The 24,325-nt window shown below is 48.5% G+C and overlaps 11 protein-coding genes and 1 non-coding gene across 12 annotated transcripts; 8 read left to right on the top strand and 4 right to left on the bottom strand.

Annotated features, from left to right (window-relative positions):
- Positions 1–949: 949 nt before the first annotated feature.
- FVEG_12190 (hypothetical protein) lies at positions 950–2,381 on the top strand. Its single transcript, XM_018901542.1, has 2 exons — positions 950–992; positions 1,046–2,381. The coding sequence occupies exon 2, from the start codon at positions 1,128–1,130 to the stop codon at positions 2,106–2,108; it is 981 nt and encodes a 326-aa protein (XP_018760043.1). The 5' UTR covers positions 950–992; positions 1,046–1,127; the 3' UTR covers positions 2,109–2,381.
- Positions 2,382–3,207: 826 nt separating this feature from the next.
- On the top strand, positions 3,208–5,034 carry FVEG_12189 (alpha-L-fucosidase; the record flags this gene model as incomplete). Its single annotated transcript, XM_018901541.1, has 1 exon — positions 3,208–5,034. One exon carries the CDS (start codon positions 3,208–3,210, stop codon positions 5,032–5,034), a length of 1,827 nt encoding a protein of 608 aa, XP_018760042.1.
- Positions 5,035–5,276: 242 nt separating this feature from the next.
- On the bottom strand, positions 5,277–5,358 carry FVEG_17179. The gene has a single exon. It is a non-coding gene; the product is annotated as a tRNA-Ser (tRNA).
- Positions 5,359–5,539: 181 nt separating this feature from the next.
- Positions 5,540–6,322, top strand: FVEG_17178 (hypothetical protein). The gene is made up of 2 exons (XM_018906449.1): positions 5,540–5,867; positions 5,916–6,322. Exons 1-2 carry the CDS (start codon positions 5,756–5,758, stop codon positions 6,245–6,247), a joined length of 444 nt encoding a protein of 147 aa, XP_018760041.1. The 5' UTR covers positions 5,540–5,755; the 3' UTR covers positions 6,248–6,322.
- A 286-nt stretch (positions 6,323–6,608) lies between these two features.
- FVEG_17177 (hypothetical protein) lies at positions 6,609–7,652 on the top strand (the record flags this gene model as incomplete). Its single annotated transcript, XM_018906448.1, has 1 exon — positions 6,609–7,652. One exon carries the CDS (start codon positions 6,609–6,611, stop codon positions 7,650–7,652), a length of 1,044 nt encoding a protein of 347 aa, XP_018760040.1.
- Positions 7,653–8,106: 454 nt separating this feature from the next.
- FVEG_12187 (hypothetical protein) lies at positions 8,107–9,656 on the top strand (the record flags this gene model as incomplete). Its single annotated transcript, XM_018901540.1, has 2 exons — positions 8,107–8,407; positions 8,443–9,656. The coding sequence occupies 2 exons, from the start codon at positions 8,107–8,109 to the stop codon at positions 9,654–9,656; spliced, it is 1,515 nt and encodes a 504-aa protein (XP_018760039.1).
- Positions 9,657–9,862: 206 nt separating this feature from the next.
- On the top strand, positions 9,863–11,439 carry FVEG_12186 (hypothetical protein; the record flags this gene model as incomplete). The annotated part of the gene is made up of 1 exon (XM_018901539.1): positions 9,863–11,439. One exon carries the CDS (start codon positions 9,863–9,865, stop codon positions 11,360–11,362), a length of 1,500 nt encoding a protein of 499 aa, XP_018760038.1. The 3' UTR covers positions 11,363–11,439.
- A 68-nt stretch (positions 11,440–11,507) lies between these two features.
- On the bottom strand, positions 11,508–12,419 carry FVEG_17176 (hypothetical protein; the record flags this gene model as incomplete). Its single annotated transcript, XM_018906447.1, has 1 exon — positions 11,508–12,419. The coding sequence occupies one exon, from the start codon at positions 12,417–12,419 to the stop codon at positions 11,508–11,510; it is 912 nt and encodes a 303-aa protein (XP_018760037.1).
- Positions 12,420–13,536: 1,117 nt separating this feature from the next.
- Positions 13,537–15,849, top strand: FVEG_12185 (alkaline phosphatase; the record flags this gene model as incomplete). Its single annotated transcript, XM_018901538.1, has 9 exons — positions 13,537–13,998; positions 14,045–14,204; positions 14,255–14,430; positions 14,481–14,550; positions 14,600–14,854; positions 14,904–15,097; positions 15,154–15,249; positions 15,299–15,551; positions 15,608–15,849. 9 exons carry the CDS (start codon positions 13,537–13,539, stop codon positions 15,847–15,849), a joined length of 1,908 nt encoding a protein of 635 aa, XP_018760036.1.
- Positions 15,850–16,015: 166 nt separating this feature from the next.
- On the bottom strand, positions 16,016–16,900 carry FVEG_12184 (hypothetical protein; the record flags this gene model as incomplete). The annotated part of the gene is made up of 3 exons (XM_018901537.1): positions 16,807–16,900; positions 16,099–16,756; positions 16,016–16,048 (listed from the first exon to the last, which is right to left on the bottom strand). Exons 1-3 carry the CDS (start codon positions 16,860–16,862, stop codon positions 16,016–16,018), a joined length of 747 nt encoding a protein of 248 aa, XP_018760035.1. The 5' UTR covers positions 16,863–16,900.
- Positions 16,901–17,193: 293 nt separating this feature from the next.
- On the bottom strand, positions 17,194–18,682 carry FVEG_12183 (hypothetical protein; the record flags this gene model as incomplete). Its single annotated transcript, XM_018901536.1, has 3 exons — positions 17,194–18,022; positions 18,081–18,343; positions 18,392–18,682. 3 exons carry the CDS (start codon positions 18,680–18,682, stop codon positions 17,194–17,196), a joined length of 1,383 nt encoding a protein of 460 aa, XP_018760034.1.
- A 1,899-nt stretch (positions 18,683–20,581) lies between these two features.
- Positions 20,582–24,239, top strand: FVEG_12182 (hypothetical protein). The gene is made up of 3 exons (XM_018901535.1): positions 20,582–21,175; positions 21,225–21,996; positions 22,057–24,239. Exons 1-3 carry the CDS (start codon positions 20,682–20,684, stop codon positions 24,148–24,150), a joined length of 3,360 nt encoding a protein of 1,119 aa, XP_018760033.1. The 5' UTR covers positions 20,582–20,681; the 3' UTR covers positions 24,151–24,239.
- Positions 24,240–24,325: the final 86 nt, after the last annotated feature.

The following is a 24,325-nucleotide window of genomic DNA, read 5'->3' as shown; positions in this document are numbered from 1 at the left end:
CAGAGTTGATTGACCAGCGTGTCATGCATAAGCCACATAATTATTGATTGGTTTTGACAAGATTGAAATATGCCTTGTGTCAGCCGCACTGCTTTCCATGTATGGCAATAGCACTGATAAACTTGCAGCCACTGGTGGGTATAGACGTTGTATCGGTGAGTGGTAACCAATCACTTTAGTAATTGCGCAGTAATCGTGATGTTATGCATTGAGACAGCTTTGACTTTATTGGGGCGTAGAACTACGAAGGAAGGGAATAGGATGCCGGATCGGAATACATCCAGATTCGCTATATGAATTAGCCTGGACTATTCTCAAATCATGTGAGCAGAACTGATAAGTTCATAAGGCTTGATACGTATAGCATGGATAATCTGATTGCCATAACAATTAACTTCAAATCGTGTAATCGGGTCGGTCGCAGCTTGAAAAAGATGCCAAGGATAACTTTGTTGAATAGCAACAGAACAGCTGTATATACTGAGAGCGTGAACTAACCAAAGTACTACTCCTCCTCGTACTGCGAAAACTATAGTGTAAGAGTGAGAACAGTCGTAAAGTCATGGACAGCCAGGTTGAATAAATCTGAAGAAAGCTGCCCCCATGAACAAACGATGAAGACGTGATGGCACTGTAAAGGCTTAGACGCGCCTGGAAGCTTTCTTTAGAACAGTAGTGTTATAAAAATGGGCCTTGAAACTGGGTCAAGTAAAACTGAGTTGACGTCTGGCGAGCAGTGTCAGAGCAAGACTCTATGAACATGAGTGGGACACCAAGTGAATGCTGGCCAGCCAAGCAAGAAACCACAGAACAGAGAGGTGCCCAGTGCCAGTTGAAGTGTTGTTGACAGGATCAGTGCCAGTGACAGTGGCAGATGCAGTTCGATGCTTCAGTGTCTTCCATCTCCTCATAAACAAATTCCATCTCTCAACTTGGACCTTCAACCATCTTCTCTTTTCACACAACCGCAACCGCAACCTTGATAACAACTCGTGAGTAACTTGACAATATCTCAACAACAACTCAATAACACCTTTCAATATAGTCAAACAGACAATTCAATTCCATCCACCTTACAATAACGACAAAACCGACACATAGTCCACCACCCGCCCGTCACATCCAACATGGGTCGTGAGGAAATGCAGGCCCGTCTCAAAGAGCTGGAGACAGAGAAGTCTGTTCTCGAGTGGGCTCTTGAAGCAAGCCTTCACGAGAAGGACGTCGACACCGACAACGAAGACAACAAGTCCGAAACTTTGTCTACCTACACTATGGCAGACCTCCCAGCCTCAAACCCTCAAGTGGATGAACCCCTGGTTCATGTTTATCCGGATGGTCCCATCTCCGATTCCGAGTCTTCTATCTCGCTTCACAGCACTGACTCCGTAGCCTCTACTATGGCTCGTATCAAGTTCACTCCCACCATGCCGGCTCACCAGACCGTCCAGTCTGACCCTGCGTCTTACCGCTACGATGGTACTGGAGTGTCTGAAGATGGCTACGAGGATGAGGAGACCATCCGCGGCTCTACCATTGGTATTGAAAAGGAAAAGGAAAAGGAAAAGGAAAAGGAGGATCCGGAGGACACCACTGCCACTGATCCCAACTCTCCTCTCAACATCACCAACCCTCATCCGACCCTTTCCATCTCGACCAAGTTCCTTCAGAAGGCTATTCTCAACAGCCGCCAGCGTGGAAGTCCCTATCTCCGTTCATTCCTCCACCGCAAACCTGTCGACGGCAAAGCAGGTGAATGCACCGAGTGGAAGTGGATTCCCTTCCTTGTCTTTGGTGCCGCAGCTGAGATTGTCGCAACCAACATTGCCGAAGGCGACATCGAGATGATCTGCATGAAGGACACTCGCTTCACCACCATGATTCAGAAGAACAAGGACATGTTCGAAGACCCTGGAAGCCTTGGTGCCAAGTCTGCTCTCCTTGAGGAGCTCAAGCCTGCCTTCAATCGTCCTGAGGCCTGGGGCTTCCGCGTCTTGGTGTGGCGCGTCCACTCTTCGGAGAAGACTGTCTACATGGACCGTAAGGGCTACCCTGTCCCCGGAGAGGCCGGCACTCTGCCATTTGATGGGCCTGAGAATTGGAAATAAAGGCGACTGTGAGAAGGATGTAGAGTGAACAGAGAGCCTGGACATCTCCGTATGGACAAGCTTTAGCTTGTGATGGCGCTGGAGGAGTTTTCTCCCAGTATGTATTTGACTGCGGACTTGACAGAGGATTGATTGGAGCATGACCCATGAGGTGATCAGAGATACCCATGCCATGACAGAGATGCAGAAAACAGGTGTAAAAAACGGGGAGATTGGTGTCACTGAGACATCTTGGATTACTACACTGGCTAGAGATCAATTGATTCTTCCCACAAACAGAGCTCCCATTGCTTATACCCTTGTGAATGGTAACGTAGATTTCTTTTCGTATGTTTGAGCACAAACCTTGGTGGCATCAGCGGCTAGTTTGATCCTCCGCGCCATTTTCATAGAACCAACTGCTCAACAATTCCCAACTACCGTACGCAAGTCAAGAACAGGTAAGCAGTTCAGCATTCATCGTGACGTCAAAGAAATAACTCAGTCTTCCGATGTTGAGCCTGGGTCGTTTGCGGGGTAGCGCGGGGTCCGGGGATGATACTCTCTTCGTATGCCCAACGTCGTAGCGAAGGTAAATGCAGCAGGGCTTTCGTGCATAGTCGAACGACGATCCCGGGTAAATGTCAAAGGGGGGCAAGAAAGCTTAGGACCTTTAGCCTAAGCGATGAAAAGTCTTGGGCGGGTTTAGTACATTTTAGTAGAACTTTAGATCAGCTTATTCTTGCACCCTAAGTCATTGCCGTGTGTTTTATTGTCGCCGAGGGTAGTCCACACAGCGTGACTCGTTCAGTCGTTTAGCACGCATGATTGCCAGGGCACGATATCCGCACGAATCTCCAACATGCTGATCGCTGTTCACGGACATCGTATCGCGGCCCGTTTCGGTCCGGTTGTAGACTTCCTACTCGTGAGCATCAACGTTGCAATGCACAAGGTTGCAATGAGTTTGTTGATCATGTGTTTTGCGCGTGGGAATGAAGTGTCTATGGCTAAATTGTGAGCTTTAAAAGAGCGCTTTGTGATCTCGATCGCCAGAATCGTTGGCTGTTTGCTCAAGACTTCTTTGTAACCTCTCGGACACAGCTTTAGAGATAAGGACATGATGACTCTATCTACCAAGTTGACTGCTGTTGCAGCGGCTGCGGGCGCCTTGTTTCCCATCGCGGCTGCGAAGACTTCAGGCCCGTACGAAGCAACATGGGAGTCAACTGACAAACACAACGCCTCACCTGAATGGTTTCGCGACGCCAAATTCGGTGTTTACTGGCACTGGGGTGCTTTCACGACCCCTCAGTACGCTAGCGAGTGGTATCCACGCAACATGTATGAGCCAGGCTCAGACCAACGCAAACACCATACCGAGACTTACGGGCCCCCCGAGGAATGGGGGTACTCGAATTTCATCAATGGTGCTGATGATCTCAAAGGAAACTTTGTTCAATTCAAGCCTGTTCTTAGCTCAAAGGGTGGAGAGTTTGACCCCGAGGCTATCATCAAAGCTGTCAAGGCTTCGGGTGCAAAGTTCGCGGGCCCGGTCGGTGAGCATCATGATGGCTACTCCATGTGGGATAGCAAGGTCAACGAGTGGAACTCGGTGAAGCGAGGTCCCAAACTAGACTTGGTCAAGCTATGGGCTGATCTTGTTCGCAAGAACGGTATGAAGCTCGTGGTGGCCATGCACCAAGCCTACAACTACAACGGCTTCTATGAATGGGCACCAAAGACCAACGACACAAGCTTGAAGAAGTTACTGGGTCAACTATCTCGAGAAGAATCAGATCAACTCTGGTTCGACAAACATCGAGAGATGCTAGACCACGTGCAGCCTGACATCATCTGGAACGACTTCTCACTTGACAGTCCTGGCTACTGTGCTGACTTTGATGGCCCATGTGCTGTTGCTGAGAAGAAACGGTTAGAGTTCCTCGCATACTACTTCAATCGCGCTGTTGAGTGGAACAAAGAGGTTGTCACGACTCATAAGCATTTTGACGTGGGATTCCGCGACACGTCCACCGTCAGTGATTATGAGCGCGGTGGGCCAGCTAACATCACGCGCCCCTATTGGCTGACTGATGACGCGATCAGTGCTTCAAGCTGGAGCTACACAGTCGGCATCAAGTACTATTCCTCCAAGGCTATGGTCCACTCGCTGCTTGACCGTGTCAGCAAGAATGGCAACATGCTTCTCAACATTTCACCCACTGCAGTGGGTGTTTTGCCTGACGAGCAGCTCAAGGTCTTGCAGGATATCGGAGACTTCCTTGGCCGTTACGGGGAGGCCGTCTTCAGTACTCGTGCTTGGGATATTTATGGCGAAGGGCCTAATCAAGTCACTGGTGGGTCTTTCACGGCACCTTTACAGGGCAACAGCAGTGACATCCGTTTCACGCGTAACAAAGATGCGAGCGTTCTTTACGCCACGGTTCTTGGCTGGCCTGACGATAAGCAAGTCTCTATCGGCAGTCTTGGTTCCGATGCCTTGGTCGATCTTAAGAGCCTCAAGTCTATCGAGCTTCTTGGCGACAAGGCCGGTGAATATGAAAAGGTCTCTGATTGGAAGCAGACCAAGGATGCCCTTGAGATTTCGCTGCCAGCTCAGCCAGCTGAGTCACTCGCTTATGTCCTCAAGCTGACCTTTGATGGTGGAATACCCGTCCCCCAGCCCAAGATTGGTGCTTCCGTGTTCTCTGCTACGAGTGCGACAGGTCGGGGTGTTAGTCTTGGGCTCGGTGACTTCAACGAAGAATTCTTGACTGAGGCAGGACTGAAGCCTGACGCTATTCGTTTTATCCGTGTTTCTTCTGGAACTAAGCTGACTGTGTATTCGGCGGGCGATTTGTCTGGTGATAGTAAGGAGCTTGATGCAGGCGAACATCAGGTTGAGGAGGGGTCCGTAGGGTCCATCGCGATCTCCAAAGCTTAGAAGAAGGATAGCCAAGACCTGACTGTACATAGTTGAGAAACAAACGTTCATACAAGGACTTTCTATGGATTGAATCTCTGATTCTTGGTAGACGCCGGGATTGAAATACAGCCATTAAGTTTGGCGACATATCTCGATCAAACAATCCAAGCTGCAGACATACTCGCTAGCTAATCAAGCGGCCAAGAAGCAAAAAGAACATTGAGATAGAATTGATACTTGAAGCAAAAAGAAAAACCAATCGACGCAGGCCTGATTCGAACAGACGCCTCCGAAGAGAATAGATTTCTAGTCTATCGCATTAGACCACTCTGCCACTGCGCCTTAGCTGATTGGATAAGAAGACTCGCGGCAAAAAAGCACTATGATGATGCTAGTAGATTGCCCAGCCGTGACCGATAGCCGTCAAGGGCAAACATGAGAATACCTCAAAGATGAGTATAAAGAACTAGGGTATATTTCGTAGGTGCCCCACCTAGGGTGGTTTGGTCGCCACCTTCATAATCAGAGGGCCCATTGTTGATGAGGCAAGTCATACAAAGCCATAGGGTATTTTAAGGCGATCACTTGCGCTGTTCCCGGACTTGTTCGGTGTATCGTGGTTGGATACTCGAATGACGATGGCAAAACATGGTTCAACACAAATGGTACCAAGCTGGCGAAGCCTATTTCAACATCTGATGACAGCACTTTGATCTGGGATGTTCCTCAAAATAGTCGCATGGTCAACCAAGAGGGGCAGCTCATCGACACCAAGGGCAGGTTTCATATCCTGATGAGAGATCTGTTGTCTGGTGAACATCAGTACCAACATTATCTTCGGAAAGCTGATGGTAAGGCTATCAATCTCCCTTCAACCAATGTCGCTAAACCTCTGCCAGGAACATGGACCAAGAATGCCATCAACCCCGCTGGTCTCAACGGGCCCGACCTGTACGACCCCAGAGGCAAACTTGCTGGCGACGCGAGCGGGGAGTACTTATTCGGTATTCTCCCGGATCCCGTGAAGCAATCGACAGGCATTTACGTCGCTACCGCATCAAAGGATTTCAAGGACTGGAAGAGTTTAGCTGAGATCCCGAATACTTCGACCGAACCCCTCTTTGATAGGACAAGACTTCACGAATCGGGGATTTTGAGCGTATTTGTGAGACAAGCTGGCGGATTTCCTGATCGCAAGTTGCAAGTATGGGATTTTGAGCTTGACTTGTAGTCAACATGAGCCAACTGGTTTCTTTGCCTCTTGTTTCATTCCAAGTAGATCATATCATCATATCTTGTTCCTGCATTCGTCCGTGCCTCATCTCTGTGGCTGGTAGCGTTTTTGCTCTTCGGTGAAGTCTTACCTCTAACGCCAAAAGCTTAAGACCAACTTATTTTATATTCGGACCTTATTATATGTTTTGAGATGAGCTATTGGCTGCCGGCAGGATAAACTCATTGTTGCCTCGGGTCTTATGTCAGATGCCGGAATACCCCGCTCCGAGCGGATCCGTCACCGTTCATGACCAGATCAAACCGCGTCTCATCTGTAAACAATAATTCAGCGGCAGTATTCATTTTTTGCCCTTCCCATGATACGAACTCTACTCACGATGCAGGCACTAATTCAGAAACATATGGAAAATGCCATCGCCCTGAGGAAACCAGCCTCTTCGCTTTCGTGGCGACCCGATGAGCCCTGGAAGCAGCCTCTGTACAGTTGGAGCAACAACGTGGATGAATGGCAGTCGCTTCAAGCATCCAAGCCCTCACCAAATCGACCCCAAGCCACCAAGTTAGCTATTTACAGTTGGAACATCGATTTTATGCTCCCCCATGGCGATAGCCGAATGAACTCGGCGCTGAAGCATCTTGAGGAGCTGAGTCGCCAGCATCGATCTGATGACAAAACAGCGGTTGTCTTCAACATTCAAGAATGCGTTCCATCTGATTTAGATCTCATTGGTGAAAAGAATTGGATTCGGGATGGCTTTTACCGGACAGATACGGATACTGAGAACTGGGCATCGGGCGCTTATGGCACAACGACGCTGGTCGATCGCCGACTTAATGTCCTGTCCTGTTTTCGAGTACATTACTCGGCGACTCAGATGGAGCGCGACGCCCTCTTCGTTGACGTAGAAGCATCCGGTCAGAAGCTTCGACTTTGCAACACTCACCTCGAATCACTTGCATTAGAACCACCACGCCGCCCGGCGCAAATGGAGGTCATCGCTTCACAAATGCACTCTGATGATTTCTCTGGCGCCGTTGTAACAGGTGACTTTAACGCCATCCAACCATTCGACAGAACTCTTCACACAGATAACAAGCTTGAAGACGCATACCTCAAACTCGGGGGCACAGAAGGCGACGGTAGGGATGATAATGAAGGGTATACATGGGGACAGCAGGCCCTCCCACAACTGCGACAGCAATTTGGCTGCTCACGCATGGACAAGGTGTTTTTCTGTGGTGATGGACTTAAGCTGTTGGAGTTCGAGAGGTTTGGTGCTGATGTTGAGCCGGATGAGTCGGAGGAGGATGTTCGGAAGGATTTGGTGTCGCTTGGCTTTGAGAAACCGTGGATCACTGATCATCTTGGTGTCAAGGCAGTCTTTGAGATCAAGCATTGAGCGAACACTGTAGTCATCTCGTCCGTACCACCACAATTCGACAGCAAACAGGCGGACAAAGTAACCAACGCCCGCGTCACGATCAGAGATTCAGAAATAACGTGGACAATGGTTTAATATTCGTCAACATCTCACAATGGAGATCCTGGAGAGGACAGGAGGGTCACATCTCTCAGGCACAGTCGTTGTAGTGGTGGCACTCTCCACCAGCGATCCTACAGAGCTAGCTTGGCCAGGTTTAGCGGATGCCCTCACTGTCAGCACTTGTCACGGATTAGCTCAAGCACTACAGTCCGTTCCATGCGAACCAGCCAGTTAGAAAGAGCTTATACCGATATTCTACCCTGTCGTATTCGTACGTTGCCAATCTTCTGGAGCTATAAAGTCTGAGGTCAACGCGATCGAACAAACTCTCTTTTCACTAGTGAAATCTCGACATTGACTCTTGATCGCAATGGCAAATCCGGTGCTGGAGTTCTTATCGCGGCCGGCTATTGCTGCGCCGCTCATTTTGTTCGTGTCATACATCATATACCAGCTTTTCCTGAAGCCTTCGAACTTGCCTGACTTACCAGTCATTGGAGCACGCAAAGGCGATTGGTTTCCTATTTTACAAGCCAAAATTCGCAATTCGCTCGATGTCAAGGCCGCGCTCAACTCGGCGTACATCCAGTACAGGAATCAAGCCGCCATTTTCCCTTTGATTGACGGTGGAAACATCATTTATCTTCCACGATCAGATACAAAGTTCGCGAGTGAGCAACCTACCAATATGCTCAGTAACAGCAAGATTTACAGACGGACTACACTACAATGGACCCGTCCCTCACGCATGATCCTATTCATCTGGAACTGGTGACCACCACGCTTACCAAAGAGGTCGGAAATCTCATCCCGGATCTCGCTGAAGAGATTGAGCACTGTGTCAGCAAGCAGTTGGGCAAGAGCACAGACTGGTCTGAAATCTGTGTAATGGAATCGGCGCAAAAGATGCTCAGTGGTATCACCAATCGAGCATTCCTTGGGCTTCCACTTTGCCGAAATGAAGAAATGCTGAAGCTGGGTGTCGCGTTTGCGCAGAATATCCCTCTCTCCTCAATGCTGATGAAGTTATTCCCGAGCTTCATTAAACCGTTAGTTGCGCCCCTCGTAACCCGATCCAATAGGATTCACACACGTGAGTTCGAGAAAATCCTTGAGCCGGAGATCAAGGCTCGCTTGGCAGAGTACGATTCGCAAGATGAACACACCGAGTCCGATCGGAACGATTACTTGCAGTGGTTGATTGAACAGGCCAAGGAGATCGGCAACCCGAAGAACTGGCAGGTCAGCGCGCTGGCTCAACGTGTTCTGCTACTCAACTTTGCGTCAATTCACACCACGACGTTTGCAGTTACCCATGCTCTTCTTGACATTGCTGCATCATCTCCCGATTTTATTCTTGAACTTCGCGACGAAGTAGATAGCGTGCTGAGACAACATGATGGCAAATGGAACAAGCGCGCTGTCGCGCAGCTCGAAAAGCTCGACTCGGCAATACGCGAAAGCCAGCGCAAGAACTCCATCGTCTCGATCGGAGTTTCTCGTACTGTCATAGCAGAAAAAGGGGTGACTTTTCCATCAGGAACGCACGTCCCCAAAGGTCTAAGAATAGCTATCCCAGGGTACTCAGTGCTGCAAGACAGTAAGATCTACCCTAAACCAAAGACTTATAAACCACTTCGCTTCTACAATACGCGACAAAACGAGGCGGATAAGTACATAAAGAGTGCGCGTAATGCTTTGCCGACTGCGACGCAGGATTTCTTAGCGTGGGGACTTGGTCGGAACGCGTGTCCGGGGAGGTTTTTTGCAAGCAATAAGATCAAAATGCTAATCGCTTGCATTCTGCTGAAGTATGACATAGAGCACTTGACTAAGCGACCGCGAAATACTTGGATCGCACAGAACAGGATCCCTCCTATGAAAGCAACGCTGAGAATTAGGAAGAGAATTAGATCTTAAGTTACCATCAATGATATACGTAGTATTGCAGACGAAGAATGCGAACACGAGGGGGATTCGCTTGTTAATAGCGATAATATTCACGTGACACCGTGTTGTTTTCCTGACACGTTCGGCTATAAAGGCCTCCCCCCTCCTGGTAACGCGTCTTGTTGTGACCTGGTCGTTCCCTCACGCGATCAAGGCTTGGAAGTGAATTTTGCAACATGTATTCTGGGCCCAACGATATCTCTTACTATTGGAAACGGTCTTCCGGCGGAGACTGGGAGCGACAGATCGACGAATGCGAAGGCTTTTACTGGCTCTACACTAAAGAAGGCCACGGCTGCTATCCCATCACTGCTTGCGCGTCATTTCAACTCAAGCTCTCTTCCAACCATACTCGTCGTCACGGTATCGAGGCTCTCCAGAATGCTTGGGTGCTTCTCCGACACAAACACCCGACATTGGGCTCCCGTATCGAACGAGATGACGAGACCGGCACGCCCAAAAGGATCTACAAACCTTTTGAGAATAACGAAGATGTTGATACTTGGTTGAGCTCGACTTTCAACATCATAAGCACCGATAAAAGCGCGCTTGAGTGGTTCAACAATGATACTCCCATCTTTACTACTCCAACCGTCTACATCGTCCATTCCAAAGAGGATACCAGCCACCAGACCTTGTTTTTGCGATGCCCTCACGATGTCACCGATGGTGTTGGTATTCTACAGCTTCTCAACCAGCTGTTTACTCATGCTAGCCAATTTTATACAAGGCCAGCAAAGTATTCGTACCCGTTGCCCGACGATGACCTCGGTGAAAGACTGTCGCCGTGTCTTCGTGTCGCGGCCTCTATTCCTGACCCCTTATCCGAGGCGCAAGTTCAGCGTTTCAATGAAATCTCTGCCAAGAATGGGGAGATGTACAACCATCCTGGTCTGATGGGCTTGCCTCCAACCTCTTCTCCAGGGATCAAAGCCGAATTCAGGGCCAAGCGTATCGCTGTATCGGTCCCCAAAGGCATATCAGCAAAGATACTGGCAGGCTGCAAGACTCTTGATTCTGGAGTCAGTTTGACACATGTCTTCGTCTCGGCCCTGGCAATTGCCCTTGCTGAGTTCCAGCCTCGGAAGCAGGAAGCCTATGCTGTTCGCTATGTCGATCGGCCAATGCTCAACATCCGGCCGTTCTGCAAAGAACCATACAGCAACCCTAGTCATGCGGGCGCAGCGTATCACGCCGTATGTGCACATGCTTTGGGTATTGACTTGGAAGTTCCTGGATTAGTGGTTGGCAAAGACGTTGCATCGAAGACCTTGCCTCAAATGGTTACAGAAGTTCGAGACTTTTATAACAAGCACAAACCCAACTTATCGGACGATATCCACGAACAGGTTCTCTTCGCACCTCTGACGTTCAGATCCCAGTTTCCCCCACCCGGGGCAGATCCTTGGTCTGCCTCAGATCCACCATTCTGTCCTGTTTCTCTCTCCTCAATCGGCAACCTAAGCTCTGTCGTGGCTACATCTAATGAAGTCGTCGAGCTCACAAATGTCTGGGTCGCCAGTCAATCAATCATTACTGGTGTTGCAATCTTTCTTGGCAGCTGGGATGGTGAGATTGAACTCTCTAGTGTTTTCAATTCTCAATTCCATAGTGAGGAGTATATGAAAAGGTTCTTGGAGTGTATTTTGAACCGTGTATATGAGTTCTGCACGTAAATCGCTGCAGACTAATAGGAAAGTTTAGATAATATTAGGGTACCTCAGGGTAGTCTATGATAAACTGAGTATACTGGCTTTTCGAACTCGATATGGCGCAAGCGCCGAGATTCTGATGCCCTATGTGAGGTCTGAGACGTGAGGGCTACGGGTCGAACAGGCACAGCTCGGGTTGGGCAGCAGAAAGGTCATAAAAGCACCAAAGTTGACGGCCGGAACGGTTTTGGGATCGGCTGAATTGATCGAGAGCCTCGACAGGGAATGACCAAAATCCTATTGCGATTTCGACTCCTCCATTGAGCTGCCCTGTGGCCTCCTCGAGATGCAACAACCTTTGTGGTTTGGAGGGATATCTCCGTTCGCGAAGCTGCAGTTCCGGTCCTGCGCCTTGACACTCCAAATGCGTAACAGTGCCAGATTCATCACTGATCCGCAATTTGCTTCGATGGGTTGTGTAAGCAATTTTGCAGACACATGGCGTTGCCACTCCCAATCTCTCTGCCAAACCCATCCATTCTTTGTATGGCTGTCCGAGCACTGAGCGGCTGGCAATGTCGAAAAAGATATTCTTGAATACTTCGTGCCCGATGACTCGTGGATCTTGCTGGCGTGAGAAGTTGCCAGTAGCCCCTGCAACAGGAAGCGAACAGCAATAGCTCAATAGGCCCTGATTTCCAGCGGGACATTCGTGGAATATGTTGTCGACATTAGCATAGTGTATAAATGTGACACTTTGAAGCCGAGCCACGACTTGCCGCAGCAGCTCTTTTGAAGGGGCATAACGAGGAAGATTACGAAAACTGGAAGCCGAAAACCCGTATGGATGTAAGAAGGCTACGTGACGTAACCCTACTTTACGCGGGTCATGATCCCAAACATCATTCGCAAAGTTCGCAAACAGGGTCACGCCATCAATCTCCAAGGTATCCAGCTCAGGATTAAGGACAAATGTCCCTGGTACGAGAACCTGGTCTCCTTTGGGAATCTTGGCACCGTATGGCCGAGCGTGGATCAAGCCCATCCCTTGCGGATTGTGCTCGGTGTTCTGACCACACATCTCAAGTGAATCTATGGCCGAGGGAGACTTCGTGACGTAAAGACAAGGAAGGGCCACGCGATAAAATCGTTGGGCGCTCGTACGAGATTCGACACTTGTACTGAACAAGGCGCTTCGCTTTGGCGGATGGTGTAAAAGAATCCCATATGGCTGTGTGAGTCTCCAGGATTTGAAAGGTATTACATTGCAATACATTTTCCCATTCCTCTTGTTCCTGGTGCAAAGTTCAACCTTAATGTATCGCTCGCACGTTAGGCTTAGGTCCCAAATCATAAGTCGTAGCTCTATAGGAAGTTTAGGAAACAAATGAAATATCGAATCTGAATTGGGAAACTTGTGATTGAGGAGACTCGGGAGTTCGCCAAGTGGCTTGACACGTAGGGATTGGTTGGGATCTTCCATGGCGAGGTAAAGCGTTTCTAAGGGAAGAAGTTCTAAAGTCGAACCTGTCGGGCGGAATGCTATTCTTATACCACTGAGGGCCAAACTCAGTTGGTGAATCAATGTTAAGCTTTGGAGACAGAGTTTGTGAATCTAAATTAACAAATGACAAACTGATATTTTCCTGCAATTAGAGCTGTCAATTTCTGAATAATTAAACTCGAAATATTAATCACACTTATTCTTGCATATCTAAATCTGCTACCGAATGCTCGGTTCCAAGCGTTTAGTCCAAGGTGACGATGTCGTCTGGGACATTCCAGGCGCCATCGGACAAAAGTGCCAGCTTCGTCATTACCAAAGCTAAAGACATGGCCAATGAGCATTTAGACAGTAATAATTGATAATACCATATCCTCATTCTTATTCCTGACTAGTGATCTCAAGCCACGCATGAACTAAGTGAATCCTCCTGCCATGTTGAGCTATACCAGGCGCGCTGATCACCTACTGATTGGTTGCTGACATTGCTCCACTAACCTCATTCTCAAAGCGATCGCGTTTCTCTCAACCGAGTATACGATCGCTTTCAGCGACATGTGATATCAGTTACTCGGCAATGTGTTGCTACATGGGACAGAAGAGGGGAAGTTGTTCATATCATGTATATAAGACGATTATCGACTACATATTGATCTCAACAAAGAAGTTACATCGCTTGAAACATCATTCAGCCATGAAGGCCTATGTAATCTCAGTTCTCTATACTCTTGCAAGTCTTTTAGCCGTCTCAGTGGCCAGCTTCGATGGCAACATCAACTATGGTAGTCCCTCGCCTCGGCATACGCAGTTCGGCATCGATGTCAATCAAGTCCAGCGACGTTCCTGGAAGCGTGGAAACGTCGCATTCAAGCCAGAGGAGTTGAACTTTACTCATGGTGTTGCATCCGGCGATCCATGGCCCAATAGCGTTATACTGTGGACTCGAATTGCTCCAACCAATGTGTCTTCCGCTGACACCGCGCCGATTGATGGGACCGAACCACTTTACAGCCACGACACCAAGAAGTTTATAGAGGCTGATCCCAATCCTATCTGTTTGCACTGGGAAGTCTTTCCAGTTGGGAAGACGGACTCTAAGTCAGTCGTTAGTAGTGGAAAGGCTTATACTACAGCGGACATCGACTACACAGTTAAGGTATGTTCTGATACAGAGGTCAAGTGCCAGAACTAAACCACAGCAGGTCGAAGCCAAAGGATTGAAGCCGTTGACGACATATAACTACCAATTCACTGTCTGCAACTCGAAAGTTTCAAGCCCTCTCGGAAGAACCAAGACTGCACCTCGGCCTGACGATGACGTATCGGAGATCAATCTGGCGGTCTTCTCATGTAGCGCATACTGTAAGTGCTGAGACACTCGACTGCCCACTGTATTCACTGACTAGTCAAAGTTCCAGGATATTTTAACGTCTATGGCAATGCTGCCCGAAAGGATAAACACGACTGGGTTGTTCATCTTGGCGATTATATCTACGAATATGGCACCTATACACTGTTCAAAGAGCGAGGCTCAATTCCACAGCACCCGACATACTCGCTATCTGACTATCGTGCACGCCATGGACAGGTATGAACCCGTGCAATGTTGCAGTACAGATAGGCTCTAACTCTACATAGCACCGGACTGATCCTGACTTGCAATTGTTGGCTCAAAACTCAGCTTGGATCACCACTTGGGATGATCATGGTAAGGCTTCTCGTGCCGTAAAAGAGCTTCCACCACTAATCTGGCCTAGAGCTCGCCGATAATGCTTACAGAGATGGATATGTCGACTTCTTCGACAAGCCCAATACCTTCAAAGGAGAAGGTCCGAAGGTAGCCACTGATGCTCGCAAGGCCAATGCTGTTCGCGCGTACTTCGAGTGGATGCCAATCAGGCAGACTGACATGGATGATGGCCTCCGTGTATGGAGGTCTTTCCAGTTGGGCAAGCTGATGGACCTAGTGATGCTGGACACAAGACTGTATGACCGAAGTAAAGGAGTCGACTGTAAGTACTATTTCAGCTGCCGAAAGTTCTTGCTTCTAAGTGCAAGCAGACGTCAACGAGAAGTATATCGAGAAAATAAGCGACGATCCGAGTAGAACTCTGATGGGAGGTCGACAGGAGAATTGGTTCTACCGCTCCTTATCCAAATCCAAGGATCGGAATGCAACCTGGCGAGTGATTGGGAACCAGATCGTATTCTCTCACATCAAAGGGGATGCGACTGGAGGAGGAGACACCTGGGATGTACGCTTACTATATCCCTCTTCCGTCGGAGGAGTTCGATTGCTGACTTCCAATAGGGTTATATCGCGAACAGAAACAGAACACTCAACCATCTATATAAGAACAAGATTGACAACAACATCTTCCTATCGGGAGACAGCCATATGAACTGGGTACAGACTGTGCCACTATTTCTTCCAGTACACTGCTGACTCTTATTAGGTGTCTGACTTGGCATGGCTGGGCACTAAGAAGTACGACCCCAAGACAGGAAAGGGTGCCATAGGGGCCGAGTTCGCGGGTACCGCGGTCAGCTCGTGGGGTACATCAGGCATCAATTCCATTGAGCCTGACGCAGGAAAACTCTCTCGGAAAGCCATCACTGAGAACAAAGAGCTGTTCTGGCAGGAGGGTTACTACCGTGGCTATTTTCACTTGTCAGTCACTCCCAAGAATGTCTCAGCTCAATTCTTTGGTAAGTCAATCAATCATCATAAACGAGGTATCGACATGAAACTAATAGGAAGGCAGGCTCGCCATCCATTGCCACTCATAATGCTTGGGAGATTCCATTAGCGAATTTCACAGTTTTCGCTGGGGATAATCACATCCATCGACCGAAGGATGGCATCCAGGCTGAGTCTGGAGCCTTGAAGTTTGGGAAAGTGAAACACACAAATTTTACGTTGAGTACCGAGACCAGGATTTGGAAGATTAAAGGCTTTGACAAGATGTACCTTAACCCAGAGCCTAGTTTCCTTGGCTCGTCCTAAGCTGCCAATAGGCTTCACGTAGTGTCAACTAGGCTTCGAGTTTTGTAAATGAGGTAATGCAGAGGATTTATAAGCTGATACTATATACTATAGTTGTCCCTTGTTGAAAGGTAGATCAATTATTGCATGGAGGTTCGGCATGTCCATAGATGTGAAAAAGCAACAGCTAACCCTTGTACTCTGTCACCTCAATCTCATCCTATCCGTCGATCAGCAGACTGATGATAGCACTCAAGAGTTATTAATTACCTCGAACTCTCCAGGGATAATCAGACCCATAATCGCTCGAGTCTCCATGGACTTATGTCCCTTGACATACTGTTTGTACTCAGGTGCCCCAGGACGAAGGACATTATCTGCCACAATATGGCTCCCCATCTTGAGCAATCCTAGTGATTCGGCGACCTGTAGATCCGTGACATACAAGTCTTCAACGTGATCCAGAAACAACATATCCACAGTTTCGAGCTTTCCTTCTTCCTTCAGTCGAGTAAGGGAATCAGCAGCCTTTCCCGTAATCACCTTTACGACATCTGATAGTCCTGCTAGATCGACAATGTTCATTATAATATCTGCGAAAACCGGATCGGCTTCCAGGCTCCAGTAGACGATGTTGTTCGTAGCGTCATGGCTGTCCTTTTGTGCATTCCTCAACGCGTTTCCCAAGAATAGCGCCGAGTAACCAACATAACCGCCCAGCTCAACAAAGATTCTGGGTTTGGTCTCGGCAATAAGAGCGGCGATCTTTCCTGCTTTGTCAGGGCCAATGTTGATCAGGAAGTCTCGCTGAGCGGCGAATTCATCCATGGCTTCGCAGATGACCAAGGGATTGATTGTTACGCATACTTGGGAAGTTTGGATGGTCGTAAAGCCAGCGTAGGAGAACAGCTTCACGACCATCATTCCACTTAAGCAACCAGTTAGCTAGTGATTGAACGGCAACTATAATGGGCATACCTCGACGTATGCGTCCCCAAGCTCTTCCAGCTTCCGCATTGATGGATACTTTTCATATAGCTTCCTGCGTTCTTCCATGGTAAGTCAATTGTTGTTGGTCCAAGATAATTAAGGAGCAGAAACAGGCGAGACATGTAAGCAAAGGAAATGCCCCTGTTATTGTCCATCCATGCTTACACGGCTCGGACGGCAAGGGCAAGATGTGTGACATACCCTTGTTGATAGATAAGCAAGTTGAAAGGCGGGGTTTGTCACAACTCCATATGGCACAAGTGTACCGAACATTTACTATCAGATAGAAACTACAGTAGAGTAATGTTCATATTAGTATTAGGTTAAAGATTCAAAAAGCCAAGAGAGAAAATGGTTCGAATATATTTATCTGGATCATTCATCCTCCAGATCCCGCACTGTGTCGTACATTCCATTCCATCCAATAGAGTCTAATGTCCATTTTGAGCCGTCATGTAAGATATGTTGAGTCAATGAAAAGTTGGCTTGATTTTGCCTGTTGGGGAACCGCTTCAGGTGCTCGTTTCTGCAATACTCATCACGAAAGGAGCCGGACCCAAGTTCCGTTAGAGTTGGGGGTTGGTCAAGTGGTGCAGGGCTGCCCATCCACTTCGCGATCCCCTCTATCTCATCTCGTGATACTCTAGCTTTGAATAATGGGTCATGGATAGGATGATGCAATACCTGGGCAGTTCTTTGAATCCAGTAGTCTAGGACTTCTTTGTGACTCTTTGTCCCTTGACGTGCATTCAATTCGGCAAGTGGATAAATACCAGTCGCCTTGAGCTCATTCAACTCCTGCACGAGCTTTTTAAATTCAAGTACTGTTTCGGGAGGAAGCTGGGGGTTGTTGGGTTCGAAATTCGCCGCATACCTGAGGATGACATCTCGACATCGAGCTCCGATTCTGACGACTGATCGTAAAAGATCACCCTCGAATGGAATGACGTGAACACGTCGAAAGGCGGACACATCCACTTCTTCGTCGTCGGTGCTCCCAACAGGACTTCTGTCAAATGGCATGCCAGAGTTTCGTAATCGCGACAGCGCCTGTGGCTGTCTGAATCTTGATTCCCACAGCCCATTCCACGAGTCCCACTGTACGGGTTCAGGAGGGGGGAGAGGAACCGACAAACTACTAGAATCAGACGAGATGCCCAATTGCGCCCCATCTGCAATATCTGACCAAAGGAGGCATTTGGGGCTATTATGAAGTATCAACTATAATGTGCTATTGTGGCGGATCTTCAAGGGCGACGTACCACTGATACCCGCGGCTAGGACTAGACTTTCTTGACTCGAACACGTGGTCGCATCTGAGGCACGAAAATCTAGTAGACTGGATGCCAAGACGTTCCACTAGGATAGACATGTTTAGTGAATCCCCGGGAACAACAGATGTTGACCAGTTCTGTGGATTGATAGGCATATTTGTCTGTGATTGCACAATGACAAACCGTCGTTGCTCGACGAGGAGCCGTCCAGGCTTGTTGTAGAACATCACGACGAGCAGTCGGCACAGACCCTGGGCGTGTCAGTAAAAGCGCTCACTCAATGGAATGCCAAATAATACCTCCCAGGTGTCACACATTTGATAGGGAAGGGCCATTTTGATACCAAAGGGATTCTCGAATTCTAAGACCGGAAGGCTTATGGTGGGCGTTCTCATTGCGGATTCCAATCTCATCACGATGTCGTGCAATGAAAGCAAAATGCGAGTGTTTCGCTGGACGAGACCAATGATCTCGTTACAATAACTCACGACAGTCTTGATCCATCGCTCGAGGTGCTCAGTGAGGGTGAACAATCTGACAAGTTGTGATGAGGCCGCCCCCATGGTGTTGGTGATAACATCCAGAACCATGCTTGACTTTTCAGCGTTCTACTCCATCAAGCTTAGGGTCCTTTCTTGTTCGGCTTGTGCCGAGTTCGCAGCAACCACGAGTCTTTCGAGTCGCTCAGACCCAGCCTTGGCTTCGATGAGGCAGCTCCTTATCTCACGCGAAGCGGTCTCTGTGGTTGTTATCAGAGCCTGCAAATGTTTGGCGAATGGATTATTGGCGGTATTCTCTGATTTCAGGCTATCCCTACATGCTGTCAGACGAAAGGTATTTGAGACAAACTGGTGGAAAGAAAACTTGCCAGTTCTGCATTGTCAATAGAGTATTGATCGCCAAAATCTCACTCGTTAATATCGCGCGAAGTTCATCAACTTCATGGCGCGCGATAGCTGACCAATGCAATCGCTTCTTGCAGGTCTGTATCCAACCCTTTTTACTCTTATCCATACAAGTTGCTGGTAGTAGAGTATTTTCGTAACTCCTCATCTTTTGTTCGAACGCCTGCAACGGGCCAAGGCAATGCAAGGCAATCGCCCGAACCCTCTCAAGCCTGGCTTGCTCATTGGCGCGAGTCGGTATAAGATGAAACGCCTGATGGCAAACTTTTGATAGAAAGTCTAACTCAATCGCTAGCCGCTGGAAGTGCTGCGGCGCATCTTTGTATGACTTGACCTCGACGACGATGCGTTCGATTAGCCCTGCGATGGCGATCAAGTCGCCGATACTATCTCAGTCAATGAACGTATCGCGAGGGATGCAGGCAGTTGTAGGTTGGTACCTATAGCCAAATGACATTGCACTAAGGTTGGGAAGGATTGAACCCCCCGGAATGGCGGCTTGAAATGGCTAACAGAAGATAATGCCTTGACACCGTTTCAGTAGCTGCATAGAATGTTGTTTCTTAGAAGGAAGAAGAATGAACTTCCTGCGGCCTGACACAAGACAATCATGATATGGTTGGGGGCTATGGACATCATAGCCAATCAGGACGTAACACAGAGTGAGGCTTACCATGAAGCAAGAGTCTGGATGCCTCTACCAGTTGGCCACTTTTCTTGTTGGCGGGGTCTTGCCAGGAGTTGCTTTAGTGGCAGACCTTGAAAACCGAGCCCCGACGGCTGACCTCAAGGCAGACAGACACCCTGCAGGGCAACACATTCAGCCGTCGTAGTGGGTGTTGCTTTTGCAGTGTGCGGGGTTGCTTGCTGATCACACACAAAGTCCAAGGCCATCTCTTCTCAATATCATCAAGTAAAAACGAACTACTCGTCTACCGGTAAAGAGAAGTCTGATAAAGTCGCCCAGTAACATCCCCCCGAACGATGTCAAACATAAAAAATAGTCGTAAAGATCAAAGATCAGACAGCCTTTCAAGATTCAGCGGAACACAAAGTTACCTGAGTTTCTCCTGTCAATATTGAAGCGAGAGCTGCTTTGTGCTTGCTGGATCAAAGACATCACGGTCGGTTTCCCGTCAGCCACAGCGATGTCTATATTTTCGACGCTGGTTTCATGGGCGGTCATAATATCATCGTAGCTCCTCTACAGCAGGCGAACGATACAGTAACGGTTCTGCAGCCGCATTCGCTGGTCAGCTTGAAAGGTCCGTTCCTAATCTTTGGCTTAGGCTTCTAGTTGGTGTGGTGGCGGGATTGTCCTCAGGGGGCAAAAAAACACCCAACTGTGATATAGGGTGTTAAAATAAACCTAGGGAAGATTCCCCTTAGCTTAGGCTAAGCTTGCCTAAATATTTTCATCGCTTAGGGTCAAGGTCCCAAGGTTTCTTTCCTCCCCTAGATTGCCTAACGTTAGCACGAATGTGGCTTTTCAACCCTGTAAATGGACCTATTAGAAGCAAGTGGCGAAGTCGTGGGTGCTTATGAGCTGACCATGCAGAGACGTTACAGAGCCTCGTCGAACTCTGGATCTCGTCACCTTGACAATGGCCATTGTAGTCCCCTCAAAATTGTGTATTACACCCAAATCATCGTACTTGGACTACATACTTATTGTGATGCCATCATGGTGCGAACAGAGACTCTTCTCAGCGAGTACATCAATTTTAGCGACCAGAATGCTGGATTGAGCGATGCAGAGCTCACCAACAAAGAGCTCATGTTCTACGGTGCTGCAGCAGTCAGTCATCTCTGCAACGAACAAGAGCAAGGTATCAACATCGATGAGAATCTTCATCAGAGTGATCGATTCCGATTCATCCGAGAACTAGACATTATCTCGTCTGTCTACTCAATTGCGCCGATTAGCAAGAAAGCGGGGATCAAGTCAACACCGCCGGTCATTGCCTGGTCGAATCGCCTTCAGACCGTCTTTCTAGGGTTCTGTTGTACACGTAACATGAACGATGTCCATTCTGATTTAGACGTGCGCTTGACAGCGTCTGATGGCATAGGATCGCGATTCCATAAGGGCTTCTGTGACAGAAGTGAGGAGTTTGTGCCGCTTGTTGAATGGCTTATGAAGAGGCACAAGTTGGTTGTTTGCGGCCACAGCTTCGGGTGCGTTTGTACAAGCATTTTCCTCATCCATGCTAACCTCAGATCTTAGAGGCGCCCTGGCGACTATCTCGTCCTACCTGGCCATGGTTGGCCACGATCCTCTTCCGAACGCCTGGGAACAAAGGCAGGGCGGTGTATCCATAATCACATTTGGAGCACCTTCGTGCATGGTCGCTGAACCACTAGGAACCACGGTTTCCTTTCAAACGAACCTGAGCGGCAATTTCCACCACGTTATCAACCCTCACGACTACGTTCCCTTTGCACTCAACGATAGTTCGAGGAAGTTTAAGCAGACCTTTGATGCTCTAAGAACACCGCTGGGGAACCTGTCACCCACGATCCAAATGCTATGGCCTATCCTTGAGTATCTCTTAGATCTTTTGTTGCAGCACACGGGCAAGTTCTGCCACTTTGGGTGCATGTACTCTATCGCGGCTGAAATATCAGGGATCCAGAATTGTGTCCAAACTTTGCGACTCGACGACATTCCTCAGATACCTAGCGCGGGTCAGGTTGACCGATATCACAAGATGTCACACTACTTCCATTGTGTCAAGAGCTCTGTTGGTTCCAGATTTATTCAACAGGCCTCAAAAGAACTGCATCATGCAGTCTCTGATGTTTCATCGATGATACTTCCAATGCCTGGAACGGTAACAAGTTGCTCCTGCGTGGTTCACAGCGATCACATGATTGTATCATTGGATATCAATACGCCTGTGATGCAATATCTCTTGAAAGGAGCAACGTTTAGTAGCGATACCCGAGAAATTCCTCTCGCGATTCTTGGGTTTCCTGCCAAGTCTGACCGCTATCAGGTAGGCATTGACTTCTAGTTATGAGCCATTTTGTCCATTTCAACTGACCTCTTCGCCTAGAACTCTGTCAAACTTGAGTATAGGATCAACGACGATGACCCCTTTGAGGACATTGGAAAAGCTTCAATCGCCATTCAGGAAGGCATCACCCTTCATGATATCTTCGGGCGATCTACAGACATCGATGTTGATACCTTGCGATCGATGAGTCTGGACAGAGCTAGCTTACCGGCGACCTTCGAAAGTATCAGACTAGCAATGATACGTGCGCTCGTTGCTCAGATGTCAAAGGTCCAGGCCCTGAGAACTGATAATACCTCTCGCGATGCCCATCCTCGAGAAGAAGTCATGACGATTGCCGGCAACATCAAACCTGTTGTGGGATGCATCGACGGTCTTGTTAGCGATGCTAGCCCCCATCTTGTTTTCAGTCGCCTTGGCCATGCTTTTACCATCCTGAAGGCGCTTTGGCCAAAGGACTTTGAGATTGGATCCGATTTCCATGCTTCTGTGCCTGGCGCATATGGAGATGGAGACTCTGATACTGGCCTTCTTCATGATATCCCTGCCGCCTGCCCTAAAGTTCTTAGGAGGCTCATTACGGATATGGTCATCAGCCAGAACGCCCCAAGTATCACCCGAGCTCAGCTTCTTGTCCAAAATTGGGAAGTTGCCAAGAGACCCACGTTGACAAAACAATTCAACAAAGTACCGACATTTGCTGGAGCTCTCAAGACGTTCAGCCATGATCTATATCATCGTTCGACAGACCCTACAAGGCGCACAGAGCAAGCAGTGTCCCAGTTTCAAGACGTCATGGGTGTCATTCAATTTTGTCATCTTGTCATCATCACTCAACTTGACGCGCCATATGAATGGTACTGCAAGTCCACCGAGGGCCACCGGATCACCTCAGCTGCTTTGGGTGCTTTGCCGTCTTATTTTTCTGGAGCCTCGTTATTCTCTAGAGTCCTATCTCTGGGCCTTGGGGCGACTTCCGCTGCTGGATTGGGCGTCACTGGTGGGATAGCTGTGTTATTCACAAGCACAACTATCATCAATCATCTCCTTAACAGGCACAAAACATATCTAGATCTGTCGTTTCCTGGTGTCCTAGCTATTACTCTGCTGGCACTTGGCCTACCCATCGCTGAGTCCGATGACATAGTGGAGAAGACCCTCCTCGATCGCGTGAAGCAGGATATTGCGAGCTCTCATTCGGTGGAAACGATAGATAAATGGAGAGGCAAACTCGAAGAGGGCTTGAAAGAGTATCCTGGGGTCAAGGCCAACCAGTGGTGTATTACACCTACCTTCTTCTGGCCTAGGTGGCTTTTCAGTGTTGCTCAAGTCGCCCAGCTCCGAATCCAGCTTTCGGACAAGATCTGCATCGGAGTGCAGGGCTCCACAGAAGCTGGTAAGAGTCAAATGCTTACTGTTCTCACCGGTGCATCTGAGAACTACTTCAAGCCTGGCTCCAGTAGTCTCTGCAGAACTTTAGGCATTCAGTCTTACGACTCCAGTAGCCTCGGGGCCATTTTCCTCGATAGTCCCGGTTTCGACGACCAGAAGCCAGAGATCAAGTACATGGCCGACGTATTCCAGGAACTGTTTGCCATCGTGATCATTGTGATCCCGATGGAACGAACACGATCTGAGGCAACTGAAAGCGCCTTGCACATAGCTATCAAACTGCTCCGCGACCAAGAAGATAAGCGCCCGCTGCGGATCCTGCTAAGCCAGGCAGATGGTCTGGACCATCATCGCAACAACAAGCAGAAGTTTAGGGACACACTACATGATGTCAAGGAGCAGTTTATGTCTAGATTTAGACAAGAGCTTGGCGAGAACTTCACTACCTTCAGACAGCAGCCTTTCCATGATGGAATCGTCTGCAAATCGGAGAGGCTGGAGGATATTATCAAGCCGTTTTCAACGCATGCTCAAATGACTTTAGATGGCATTAGTGCCTTAGCAGATTGTCCTTCCAGGACGCCATGTAAAATCGAAAGGGAGAGCCACTTCGAAAATTTGTGCGAATTGGCTGATGCGGGAGAGATATGGGACATTGAGTCGCTACGCTCCTGGCTTCGGGACCTTTCACCCAACAGCGTGCCGATGTCGAGTGGCCGCGTGCGGGTATACTGTGATTAGGTTTGGCAATGCGATGTTTTCTCATTTAGTATCTCTGATACTTGCTTTATATAGACAACGTGTTCCATCTGTGTTATCTTTATCTCACCTAAAAAGTACCTGCAGGGACCCCTGTTTGTCTGTTGGTTGCAACATAACATCCTGTATACATGCCCCCCTTCCGTATCGGCTGATT

Source organism: Fusarium verticillioides, chromosome 4 (genome assembly GCF_000149555.1).
Source record: "Fusarium verticillioides 7600 chromosome 4, whole genome shotgun sequence".
NCBI lineage: Eukaryota > Fungi > Ascomycota > Sordariomycetes > Hypocreales > Nectriaceae > Fusarium > Fusarium verticillioides.
Note: the sequence above shows the minus strand (reverse complement) of the source record. Positions and strands in the feature narration are given on the sequence as shown.